The 12319-nt window shown below is 42.2% G+C and overlaps 1 protein-coding gene across 5 annotated transcripts in view; it reads right to left on the bottom strand.

The window, feature by feature from the left end:
* The window catches only part of LVRN (laeverin), a 76403-nt gene that overhangs the window by 51634 nt on the left and 12450 nt on the right, over positions 1–12319 (bottom strand). For all 5 annotated transcript variants that reach the window (XR_008698734.1, XM_055536549.1, XM_055536550.1 and 2 more), the window contains exons 2-3: positions 2542–2684; positions 1022–1161 (exon numbers count right to left, since the gene is read on the bottom strand). Coding sequence is in view for 4 of the 5 variants with exons in the window: in XM_055536549.1 (XP_055392524.1) it covers positions 1022–1161; positions 2542–2684 (283 nt within the window). In the remaining variant the exon portion in view is untranslated. The remainder of the gene's footprint in view (positions 1–1021; positions 1162–2541; positions 2685–12319) is intronic.

The following is a 12319-nucleotide window of genomic DNA, read 5'->3' as shown; positions in this document are numbered from 1 at the left end:
AAGCCAACGGAGATGAGGATGCTGAGAGCCATCTTCCATCGCTCGCGAGCCCCGAGTCACTCCTTCATACCAGGTGCAAAGCATAGGCTTCCACACCCTGTCTGAGTGGATTTATCAATACATGTCATGAATGTTTGACTTGGCCCAAGTTCTATCTGTGAATATCAAGGATCTACCAGCGATTACTCAATAAGGGAAATCAGGCTGGAGCCAACAGCTGAGGGTAATAATGAGCTGTCCTTTGTATCTAATGCAAGATTATTCATTCATCATTCGGAGGAGTTTTGAGCAATTCTCCCCTGGTAATAAGAGTTGGTTCATCCACAGCTTCCTTATCTGCACAAGCCAAAGGCACAAGCCTGGAAGTTCACAGGCCCAGGAGACAGCCTTAGCCTGATGAGGTCCATTTGCTTAGAAAGAACTGGGCCTAAGGCACCGGCCCTACCTACCCCCACACTCTAGCATAGGGAGTGAACCAGTCCATAAAGTACTGTTACAATCACGTTGATATTTTCCCAAAGGATTATTATGTAACAAGGGTACAACTGGGTGAAAACTAGGTGTTCCAGGACAGAGCACCTATTTCCACAACTCTGGGGAAGTGTTCATACCCAGCAGGCCTGGTCCTTCATAGGGACGGTGCTTAACCTGCCTGCAGCATTTCAGCCAGAGCAGCTGCCTCAGCTGGCATCAGGAGCAAGTAGGCAAGGTACACAACACGTAACCTGAGTTTCAAGATGCTAGTGTGGCCCCTTGCCCTCTTCTCTCTGTGCTCTGAAAGGCAGCGAGGGCCCGGAAAGAGGGGACGTGCGGCGCAACCTTTCCATAGAAATCCCTCCGCCCCAGCGGGAAGGGCTGCGCTCCGCTCCGCAGCGTTTAGCTCAGAGCAGTGACAGGGCTTGGGGGAAGAACCAGGAGAGGTCCGCGAGGGGTGCAGGCCCAGCCCCCGAGGCGAAGGAGTGCTCGAACAGTCCGCAGCCAGCACAAACGTCCCCGCACCTGGAGAGTCTCCCTCACTCACCTCCTTGCCCCTCTCGATCCTGCCGATGTGTTCATAGTCACAAATGACAAAGGCAGCTAAGTAAGTGGGCATGTGGGGCGTGGTGTGAAAGGTGGTAACAGTCCACTTGCTTCCGTTCACATCGTCTTTCTCAGACTGACCTAAAGAAATTGATTTTAGTCCAAATCACTGTAAATAAGCAATAAGGAACACAACTATCTACCTTTGAAACAATTTGCCAAGTTCGACGACCACTCAACTACGGTCTTCCCAACTACTCCCCACGGTTCGGTGGCTTGGATTTCTCTACCTTCGAGCTATCTATCAGGAAGGCCTAAGGACAGTGTCGGGCTTCGCTCCTAGCTCTGTCAGTAGAGAATCTGCCTGCAATGCAGGAGACCCGGGTTCAATTCCTGGATCAGGAAGATCCCCTGGAGAAGGAAATGGCAATCCATTCCAGTATTCTTGCTTGGAGAATCCCATGGACAGAGGAGCCTGGTAGACTACTCTTCATGGGGTCGCAAGAGTTGCATACAACTTAGCGACTAAACCATCAGCACCAAGGACTCGATTCTCGGTTCTGAATTAGCACCATGACTAATGTGGTCTGGGAGGAGGGCAAATCCACGAGCAGCTGTCGCCAGGCCCATGAGCTGCTTTCTTTTTCCATCCACTGCTGTTTGCTACCCCAGCCGGCCTCTCTCAGCACTTAATCTCGAGTTTCCCAGACCCATGGCAGGTCAACAAGGTACAATTCTGCCACTTTCAGGTTCGGGGCAGGTCCTCAGTGGAGTCCCACTGGGGTCTCTGAACCTGAAATCACAAACTGGAAGGCCTGTGCGGGCCGGGTGCTCAATGTGAACAGGCTGATGTGCATAACAGGGCGGGGTGGGGACCACAGAGGGCAGCCGCTTCTCACCTGCAACCAGACTGGCATGTAGGAAGTGCAGGGCAAGTGCTGTTAGGTGGTCTTAGCTTCCCCCCAAAACTAAGAATTTTAACTTTTATGAGAAATATCAGAGTTTTTTTAAGTTGCATACTAATTCAACCAAAAGAAAAACAAAAAGTGCTGTGAGCTAACAGCCAAAAAAAAAAAAAAAAAAAACAAACCTGAAACTAACAAAAAACCCACATCTATGTACCAGATTTAGACTAAGTCCACTAGCTTGCTATCATTAATGATTACAAGACTGAAACCCAAATTAATGGGCAGACAGGATACCAATGTATGAAAACAGTACAATGTTCCCAGCTCCTAATACAAAAAGGATCAGGATTTACCATTGCCAAGATGTGGGTGCTGACACATAGCCCAGGTGACCACCCTCTCTGGTTATAATATACCATAATTAAAATACATTCTCAATACACTGCCAAGAAAATCTACTGTTGTAAAATCTATTACAGAGTTAAATACACACACACATATATATAAAACATGTAATACACAAATATATGTGCACATATAAAAATATATAAGTATATATTTATATAAACATACAATTACATATAGATACAAGATGACAGAAAACATTACTTACTTAGCTTTGGCATGTTAGAAAGGGCCACATAACGTGGATGATGAATGACTGTAATATTAAAAGTTGCCTTCAGAGCTGGCTCATCAAAACAAGGAAAAACATTCCTGGCAAACGTTGGTTCCATGTGAGATGCTAACAGGGCCCTGAAATACATTTGGGGGACAAATCTACTTATTTTTATCTTAAACCAGTGGAAGCAAATGTGTATATATACATATATACATATATATATATACACACACACACACACACACACACACACACAGAAAGAGAGAGAGATGGATTATGGCTTAAAATTATCTGAAGAAAGGAGCTGGAACGTTTTCCCCTCATCTTCCTTATTCCCCTTCCCATAATATACACAAATTCCAGTTCTCACTACCCCTGAAATTTCCTGTAAGATCCAAAATACAAAAGAACTCTTTAATTTTCAACCACAAAACAACATTTACTTCATTACATCATATGCCTTTAAAACCTTTTACAAACAAAATAGGAACAAATATGCAATGCCAGGCTTTTGAGAACTAAGGATTTTTTAAACTAGGATTAATTCTTTGGGGATGGTCTAGCTTTCATTCCCCACCAAAGTGCAAGTCAGAAGAAGAATGTCTATATTTTTATCTTTTTCTCACATGTTCCTTCTTTTTCCTGGTTCGAAATTTTAAAAGGTTTTATTTTGCATACCCTTGGTACTAAACAATATAGACATATCCCAACTGAACAAAACAACTTTCATTTGCATATGGGTGGATTTATCGAATCCCTCATCCTCTGCTGCCCTCTTCTTCTGCCTTCAATCTTTCCCAGCATTAGGGCTTTTTCCAGTCAGTCGGCTCTTCACATCAGGTGGCAAAACTACTGGAGTTTCAGCTTCAGCATCAGTCTCCATCAGTCAGAGGATGCCATGGTTAGATAGTATCACCGACTCAGTGGACATGAATCTGAGCAAACTCTGGGAGGTGGTGAAGGAAGGGAAACCTGGCGTGCTGCAGTCCATGGGGTCACAAAGAGTCAGACACGACCCAGAGACTAAATAGTAAGAACAACAATCGAATCCTTACCGCTCCTTCCTGTATCTTCATGGAAAAATTCCAAAGTGACATTATCCCACAGTGGACTGGTGATTTATGGGGAAAAGCTTAGGAACAAGAGTACCCTGAGGAAATATGGAGGTTGCCAGTTTCACCCTGCTGGAGGCTGACAAGACCATGGATGCTTTCTCCTCCAAAGAAATCTGCAGTCTCATTAGCCCATTTTCCAAGACTCTGTGACCTGGGAATTGCTTTTAGGTGACAATTACGGATGCTAAATTCCTTTTTTTCTCCTAAGGTGCTGAGACTTAATGTCTCTCATGCTAATGTCACTCTAGCTTCAGGTCCAGTTCTTTTTTTTTTTTTTTTAAATGTGGACCATTTTTAAAGTCTTTAAGGAATTTGTTACTGTCGACTACAAATTGGCACCTCCCAAGAGCACCTCCTAGCGACTGAACAACAAGAGCATTTGCCAAATGCCTATGTGGAGACTGAACCCTGTGCAGCTGCAGCTGTTGACCTTCAGCAACTGCGGGGGGAGTTCAGGGTGGAGTGAGGCGCTCTGTGCTCCAGGGAATCTGGTGGAACAGATCTTTCAGTTCAGTTCAGTTCAGTCACTCAGTCATGTCCAACTCTTTTCGACCCTGTGGGCTGCAGCATGCAAGGCCTCCCTGTCCATCATCAACTCCCAGAGCTTGCTCAAACTCATGTCCATCAAAATGGTGATGCTATTCAACCATCTCATCCTCTGTTGTCCCCTTCTCTTTCCACCTTTAATCTCTCCCAGCATCAGGATCTTTTCCAATGAGTCAGTTCTTCATATCAGGTGGCCAAAGTATTGGAGTTTCAGCTTCAGCATCAGTCCTTCCAATGACTATTCAGGACTGTTTTCCTTTAGGATGGACTGGTTGGATCTCCTTGCAGTCCAAGGGACTGTCAAGAGTCTTCTCCAACACCACAGTTTAAAAGCATCAATTTTTCAGCACTCAGCTTTCTTGATAGTCCAACTCTCACATCTATACATGACTACTGGAAAAACCATAGCTTTGACTAGACAGACCTTTGTTGGCAAAGTAATGTCTCTGTTTTTAGTATGCTAACTTGGTCAAAGCTTTAGTTATGATAGTTTAGATCTTTAGTTAGATATTTTCAGGAACTGATTTCATGATCCCAATCCTTGCATCTCTTCGTATCTAGAAAATCACTAAATCCCTTCATAGTGACATCAGCTCCTCACAACTAGCAGGAAGCCTTTTGTAAAGTAAGCGCTTGATTGTACTGACCTCTACCTTCACCAAAATCTTATATACTGACCTTCCACCATTGCCTCTTTGGAGCAGTCTCTCACAGCTCTCTGATGTGCTGTCTCCCGAGCGGCAGTCCTCATTTTGCCCCCAATAAAACTTAACTTGCAACTCTCCAGTTGTGCATTTTATAGTCGACATTATGATACGGTTTTTGTGTTTTGGTTTTTAGGGCATTAGGCATGGGGGATCTTAGTTCCCCAACCAGAGATGGAACCCACACTCCCTGCCTTGGAGGGCAAAGTTTCAACCAATGGACCCACTGGGGAAGTTCCAGCCCAGTTTTTAGATAAATAAAAGGTGAATTCAACACAGATACCTTGAAAGCACAGCCCACCCATCATCCGCCTCTGTAAATGCCTCCTCCACCATGAAAAGGGCCCTGTTCACATGAAACTTCATACAGTTTTCGGAAGAACGCACAGAACAGGAGCACGTTCAAACGTGTCACATCAGCTAGTTTGATGGGCTCCCAGTGTCACAGTGACAAAACTATAATTTTCAACAAGCCTATTTGGCTTTATTTGCTTTTTCCAACTTTATTACACTCTTACTTTCATGGGCTGAAAGGATTTGAGGCTCTGACAGCAGCCACTTTGGTTCCAAGACTCTGCTCTATGTAATGATAACACTGAACTAGTTACATACCCTTGCCAAACCTCAGTTTCCCCTTCTAGAAAATAATTCCACTAGCTCTGTTTCATTATTAATTGAGGTTTTATATTATTAGTAACTGAATTTAGCAATAAATGATCTGTGAATTCTCCTCTATTCCTTCTACTCTCACAAACTGTTCTTGATATAGATGAACTACAGAAGAATTCAAGGAGGGATAAATTACAGATTAGGGGTGGAGAGTTGGAAATCACTAATTACAAATGTATCTAAAAAGGTTCCATCATTTTCCCATACAGCAGAAATTAAACACAACATTGTAAATTTAAAAAAAAAAAAAGTGTTCCAGAGATCATAGGTGGCCATAAGCTGAATATAAACCATGTTAGTCTCCCCAGTTAATTTTAAACTACCAGAAATTAGGGATTATATATTTTTCCTTTGTACGATTTTTTAAAACTTGGCAAAAATATGGGTTCACAGCAACTATTTTCTCAGCCTTGGAGTTACTACAAAGTAAAGGAAGCTTGATATTAATATATACAGAAGAATATGAAATATTTCAGTAGAGTTCACCACATGCCACATTGACATTTATTTGCTTTGTAGTATTGGTTGGTATCTTTAAAGGGGATGGGATAAACTTTAAAGAGGATGGGAAAGATTGGAGTACCGAACAATACAGTAAAAAGAAAAAAGGAGCCGGGGATTCAGCAACCTGAGTCATGGCTCAGGACCTGCAGTGTAAACAGAGTGGTGTAATGTTGGAAAAGCTGCTTAAACTCTCTGAACATCCAGTTCTATAAAATGCAGGGATGGGACTAGAGGAGTCTGTAAGTCCACTTACAGCTCTAAAACTGATTCTAGCAGAGATGAAGACTCCAACGGGAGAGAAAAAAGAGCCCATGAGGTGGCCATGACTGAGCCATCTGGGATGGGACAGTCCCCTCGGGAGTGTTCACACATGACCTTCATTCAGAAGATCTATGAGCCTTCTGAAATAGCAGGATACTCTGTACAAATGGTGATCTGTCAGCATGAAAAGTGCAACGTAAGGTGAAAAAGCACATTCAGTTATGTAATACACGCTTATATATTTGGAAAGCCAACACATGCCTGTTGTTTTTGTAATGGAAACTGTAGAAAATACAGCTCGGTAACATCTTTTCTGCTGCCATGACTTCCCAAAACATGCAAATCTCAAGGAGGTGGCAAGGTGGGGAGGAGGGAGAAAATCAGACTCTTCAAGGAGGTGGGAAACTTTCATGCTCACCGGAAGGAGCTGCAGGTTCAAAAAGACTAGGAGACACAAGCTTAGGGAGTCACTGCATTAACAAATCAAGCATCAAGCACGTCCTTCCAATTCCGTGATTAAGGTCTCCAGAGAAGTGAAATGAAAAACACTTGGGTTTTACTCAATTATTTCCCTCCCTGGTTTCATACAAACAAACAAAAAGGGGGAAAGCCCTACAACATAGGGCCATTCTGGCTAAGTCTTAACTGCAAAGGTCAGTGCCAGCCAGCATCACACACAATCTGGTTATGCCATATCAGGACCCAAGGTTGATATTTATTTCCCTTCTCTCTCTGCTTTGGATTCAAGCAACCCCGTGAGGATATCCTGGTCTCAGAAAACAGAACCTCCACCACCCTCTCCTCCCTGCAAACCTCACTGAACCATGTTATTATGGTGCCTATGAAGTCTGGGTTTAGAGTGGTCAGCTGGGGAGAGAGTTAATTTTGGAGAATTTGTCTCCCAGTGGCTCAGTATTGCAAAGCCACTCTCCTGCCCTCTTGTACAGCCAGAGAATTGTGGACTCACCGCGTTCTTGTGCTGGAAAAAGTCTTAGCAGGCAAGATACGCAATGCCCTTGGGGATCCATCTACTCTCATAGAAAACACACCCATTCAGTACAATATTTCACTCCAAATTATTTCATGAATGCTGTCTGCCTACAGCTCTAGTTAAGAAGTGCTAAATAGCATGGCTGGTTAAAGATAAAATAAGATGCTCTGGAGCATTTTCCCCCACCCTGATTTTTTTTTTAAACACAGTAACAACACTCAGAAACCAGAATGTTTAGTGAAGACAAATGGTGCACCACTGGACTGCGGTTCAAGGACTGGCCCATGAATCATGTTTGTTTATTACTTATGTAATACGATCTTAAAACTGAAGGCTCCACCAGACGACAAAACATAATAGATGTAAAATTCCAAAGAAAGGTGCCAAACCATGTTACGAAGATTTTGAAAGTAAATGGCCTCAAGAACCTCCGAGCCAATCTTGGGATTCTCAGCTCCATTGAGGACACAGAAGAAGGGTCAGGGAACACAGACAAGAGTGATCAGAGAAAAGATTCCTTGATAGGGAGGGACATTGTGCTGCCAAGTCGTCCTGCATTCAGGCAGCTACTCTCTAAGCCTGAGCTAGGCAGAAAAAAATCCCTCAGAGAGCAGAGAAAGTGCTTCCCAAGGCTGAGAGACTTAGTGTGTGTGTGTGTGTGTGTGTGTGTGTGTGTGTGTTAGTTTCTCAGTCATGTCCAACTCTTTGGAACCCCATGAACTGCGGCTCACCAGGCCCCTCTGACTGTGGAATTCTCCAAGCAAGAATACTGGAGTGAGTTGCTATTCCCTTTTCCAGGGGATGTTCCCAACCCAGGGATTGAAACCAGGTCTCCTGCATCGCAGGCGGATTCTTTACCCACCAGGAAAGCCCTGAGAGAGAGACTAATTCACTATTGGGAAAGCTGAAATTGACACTGGCTGGAGTCGAACTCCTATCAGGTAGGAATCTATACCGACTGTTTTGGAGGCAAAACCAGGAGAGTGTTGTTGTCTTGCCACCCACATCAGCCTCGGGCAAGGGGTGTATGAGTGTTCCTTGGAAGAGCTGTGGTTCCTGACACGCACAGTGAGCCAGTATGAAGACTGCCTGGGTTCTGTCCAATAGAGCCACTTGGAGGAGTTTGGAGATGCAGTACTGTGTGTCTAGGACCTGAGGAAGGAGTCCCAAGGGACCATCAGAACAGAGAGATACGAGAAGCATCCTGCAAGGACAAGAGAATTGTAGGAGAAAAAGAAACAGTGAGAAAGCTCTGAAGAGTCTGGGAACATGACATCTCCAGGGAAAGAGGCATGTGCTAGACCAGAGTGAGACCGAACAATGAGAGTACCGGTTTCAGTCAGAGCTGCCCCATGTGTTGCCTCTCCCTGTCTTCCTCTCAGGACCTGGTGGGGTTGAAACAACAGCTCTCAGGTCGGAGAGGGGGACTCAAAATAGGAGGTGGAGGGAAGGAAGGACCACCGCCCTCTATCTCACTGCAGGCTTCCATCCTGAAGTTAGCCCAAGCTCCGAGAAGTAAGGTTGGAGAGAGAAAAAGGGAGATTTAATAGTAACTGAAGTTCAGAGTTTTGAGTATCATCCAAGACTGGATTTTCTAAATTTTTTGCATCGGATAATGTTTGTAACTTAGTGAGCATAGATCTTCTGTTACTTGAGAATTAGTAGACAATTATGGGTTGCTAGAGCATTCATGTGGGGCTTCCCCAATGGCTCAGTGGGAAAGAATCCACCTGCAATACAGGAGGCACAAAAGATGTGGGTTTGATCCCTGGGTCAGGAAGATCCCCTGGAGAAGGAAATGGCAATCCACTCAAGTATTCTCGCCAGGAAAATTCCATGGACAGAGGAGCCTGGCAGGGCTACAGTTCATGGGGTCACAACAAGTCGGACATGACTGAGGATACCTGCATTTTCATATATATATAATATTAGAGGATTCAGGCAGGAGATAATACTCCAGAGACAAAACTGTAAAGAGAGAGTGAGAGAAAAACGACTGCATTTTTGCTGAAATATGAGGTATGCTTTTTCAATATGCTAGTTACACTTGTTTTCAGATACAAGCTCTAAAACCCTGCAGAGTAAACCATCTCCCAGAGAAAACAACTCAGCCACAGAAAATACATGGGTTCAACACCTCTATAGGATAATGAACTGTGACCTCTTTTCTCTGTGACACCAACCATATCATGTGCCTGGCACTTGTCTTGAGACTTTTAAATTCTTCCCTAATATTACTCAATTTCTCTCTTGTGTGTCATACCCTGAGGACTGTGCCAGATTTCTTAGCATAAAAAATAACGAGTCTTTTTCAATTCACTGTTCACTCTTTAATAAGACACCTGCACAAAATGATTGATTTTGATCATGCTATCCTCATCTTAATTTGTCCAAATAAAGATCTTAATTTTCAATTGTGAATGCAGCCATGAAATTAAAAGACGCTTGCTCCTTGGAAGAAAAGCAATGACAAAACTAGACAGCATATTAAAAAGTAGAGACATTACTTTGCCTACAAAGGTCTGTATAGTCAAAGCTATGGTTTTTTTCAGTTGTACGGATGTGAGAGCTAGACAATAAAAAAGACTGAGCACCGAGGAATTCATGCCTTCTAACTGTGGTGCTGGAGAAGACTCTTGAGAGTCCTTTGGACTGCAAGGAGATCAAATCAGTTAATTCTAAAGGAAATCAGTCCTGAATATTCATTGGAAGGACTGATGCTGAAGCTGAAACCCCAATACTTTGGCCACCTGATGTGAAGAACTGACTCATTTGAAAAGCCCCTGATGCTGGGAAAGATTGAAGGCAGGAGGAGAAGGGGATGACAGAGGATGAGATGGTTGGATGGCATCACTGACTCAATGGACATGAGTTTGAGCAAACTCCAGGAGATAGTGAAGGACAGGGAAGCCTGGCATGCTGTAGTCCGTGGGGTCAGGAAGAGTTGGACATGACTAAGCATCTGAATAACAACAAATTTGTAGTTAAAAACCACCCCACAAAGAAGCTCCAGGTCCAGGTGGCTTCATTGGTGGAAAGCAACCAAGCATTTAACAAAGAAATAATACCAATCCTACATAAATTTTTCCAGAAAATTAAAGAAGGAATACCTCCAAATTTATTATTTGAAGCCAGTGTTACTCTGATGCCAAAACCAGACAAAGACATTGCAAGGAAAAAAGTAAGACAACATAAAAAACCACAAGTCTACATGTCTCATGAGCAAAGATAAAAAATCATAAGCAGAATTTTAGTAAACTGCAACAAAACATAAAAAGGATAATACATCAAGACCAAGTGGGATTTACCACAGCAGTAGAATGTTAGTTTAATATTAGAAAGTCAATCAGTCAGTGTAATTTACCATATTAACAAACTTAAAAAGAAAAATCATATGATTATCTCAGTGAGCAAATCTTATACAGAGGAATAAAAATTAAGTTTCTAGACTTCTCTTCAGAAATTATTTAATTCATAAGTCAATGAAGTAACATCCTTAAACTGCAGAAATTAAAAACAAAAACCTGCCAATTTAGAATTCTATACTGAGCAAAAATATCTTTCAAAAATGAAGGAAAAATAAGACATTTTCAGACAGACACAAACCAAGAGAATTTATCACCAGTATGCCTAAACTTGAAGAAATATTAAAGTCTTCTTGATGGAAGCAAAATAATACAGCATGGAAACTGAAACGTACACAAAGGAATGAAGAGCCCTGGAGGTGGTATATATGTAAGTAAATAAAAAGAATTTTTTTCTTTTGTAAAAATTTATCTTAAAGCAATTAATTCTTTAAAGGAAAAGCAGTAACAGTATATAGTGGGGTTTATAACCTATGTAAAAGTAAAATGTGTAGCAGCTATAGCCCAAAGTAGAGGATGGGTAAAATGAAAGGATATGCTTCTAAAATTGATACATAATATGAGAAGTGATTTCATTTGACTTTAGCCTGTGGTAAGTTCGGAACACAGATTATAAACCTTAGAGCAATCCTCTTTCCCTACTTTCTACCTCAACCACATACAAAAGGACATAACTAATTAGCTGAGTTAATATTAAGTGGAATACTAAAACCTACTTAATACAAAAAAAAGAGAAAAACAGAATTAAAAAACAGTTTAGACAATAAAGAGCAAATAGCAAGATAGTTGATTTAAGTCCAATCAACTCAATAACTACATCAAATGCAAATAATCTAAACACCCCAATTATAGGGCAGAGATTGTCAGACTTTAAGACCCAGGAGAAGGAAATGGCAATCTACTCCAGGATTCTTGCCTGGAAAAGTCCATGGACAGAGGAGCCTGGCGGGCTGCAGTCCATGGGGTTACATGACTGAGCATGCGTGCAGAGGGTGGAGGGAGATGGCTTGGTAACAACAAACTGGTAGAACTAAAAAAAAAAAAAAAAAAAAAAGGACCTAATACTATGTTTCGATAATAAATTCATTTTACTATTAAGACACATATAGGTTAAAAGTAAAACTTTAGAAAAAGATGTATCATGTAAATAGTAAAGAAGGCTGAAATGGGAACGCAGGGAGAAGATCACTGGTATATGGCCCATGTAGGGCACATTCTCTCAAAAGTGCCATGAGCAGGTTACGCAAGGGTTGTCATTTCTAATGTAGATTTGACCTTCAGATTTTTTCAAACAAAAGGGGGCCATTTTCTTCACAGTAAACTTAAAAGATTTTATTTGTTAAAAACAAGATAACAGGCCCCAAATGGAGTCATTGTCCTATGCCCACATTACCAAACCAAGACTTGAATACTTAATTATAGTCTCAGCCTCTCCCAGGAATGGAATTTTAAACCATTCAACCTGGAATTACCCTAGTTATCTCTAGTGAGGTTATGTGTCTGATAGACCCTAGCTGTTCCCTGAAGAAAGATGATCTTGCTGTAAACAGTCAGCTCTTTGCCAGTATAACTTCTCTGTCCTGCCCATTTCTGCCAGTACACCTTTCATTCTTA

Source organism: Bubalus kerabau, chromosome 10, assembly GCF_029407905.1.
Source record: "Bubalus kerabau isolate K-KA32 ecotype Philippines breed swamp buffalo chromosome 10, PCC_UOA_SB_1v2, whole genome shotgun sequence".
NCBI classification, from domain to species: Eukaryota; Metazoa; Chordata; class Mammalia; order Artiodactyla; family Bovidae; genus Bubalus; species Bubalus kerabau.
The sequence above is the reverse complement of the archived record's forward strand: the minus strand, read 5'-3'. Positions and strand labels throughout refer to the sequence as shown.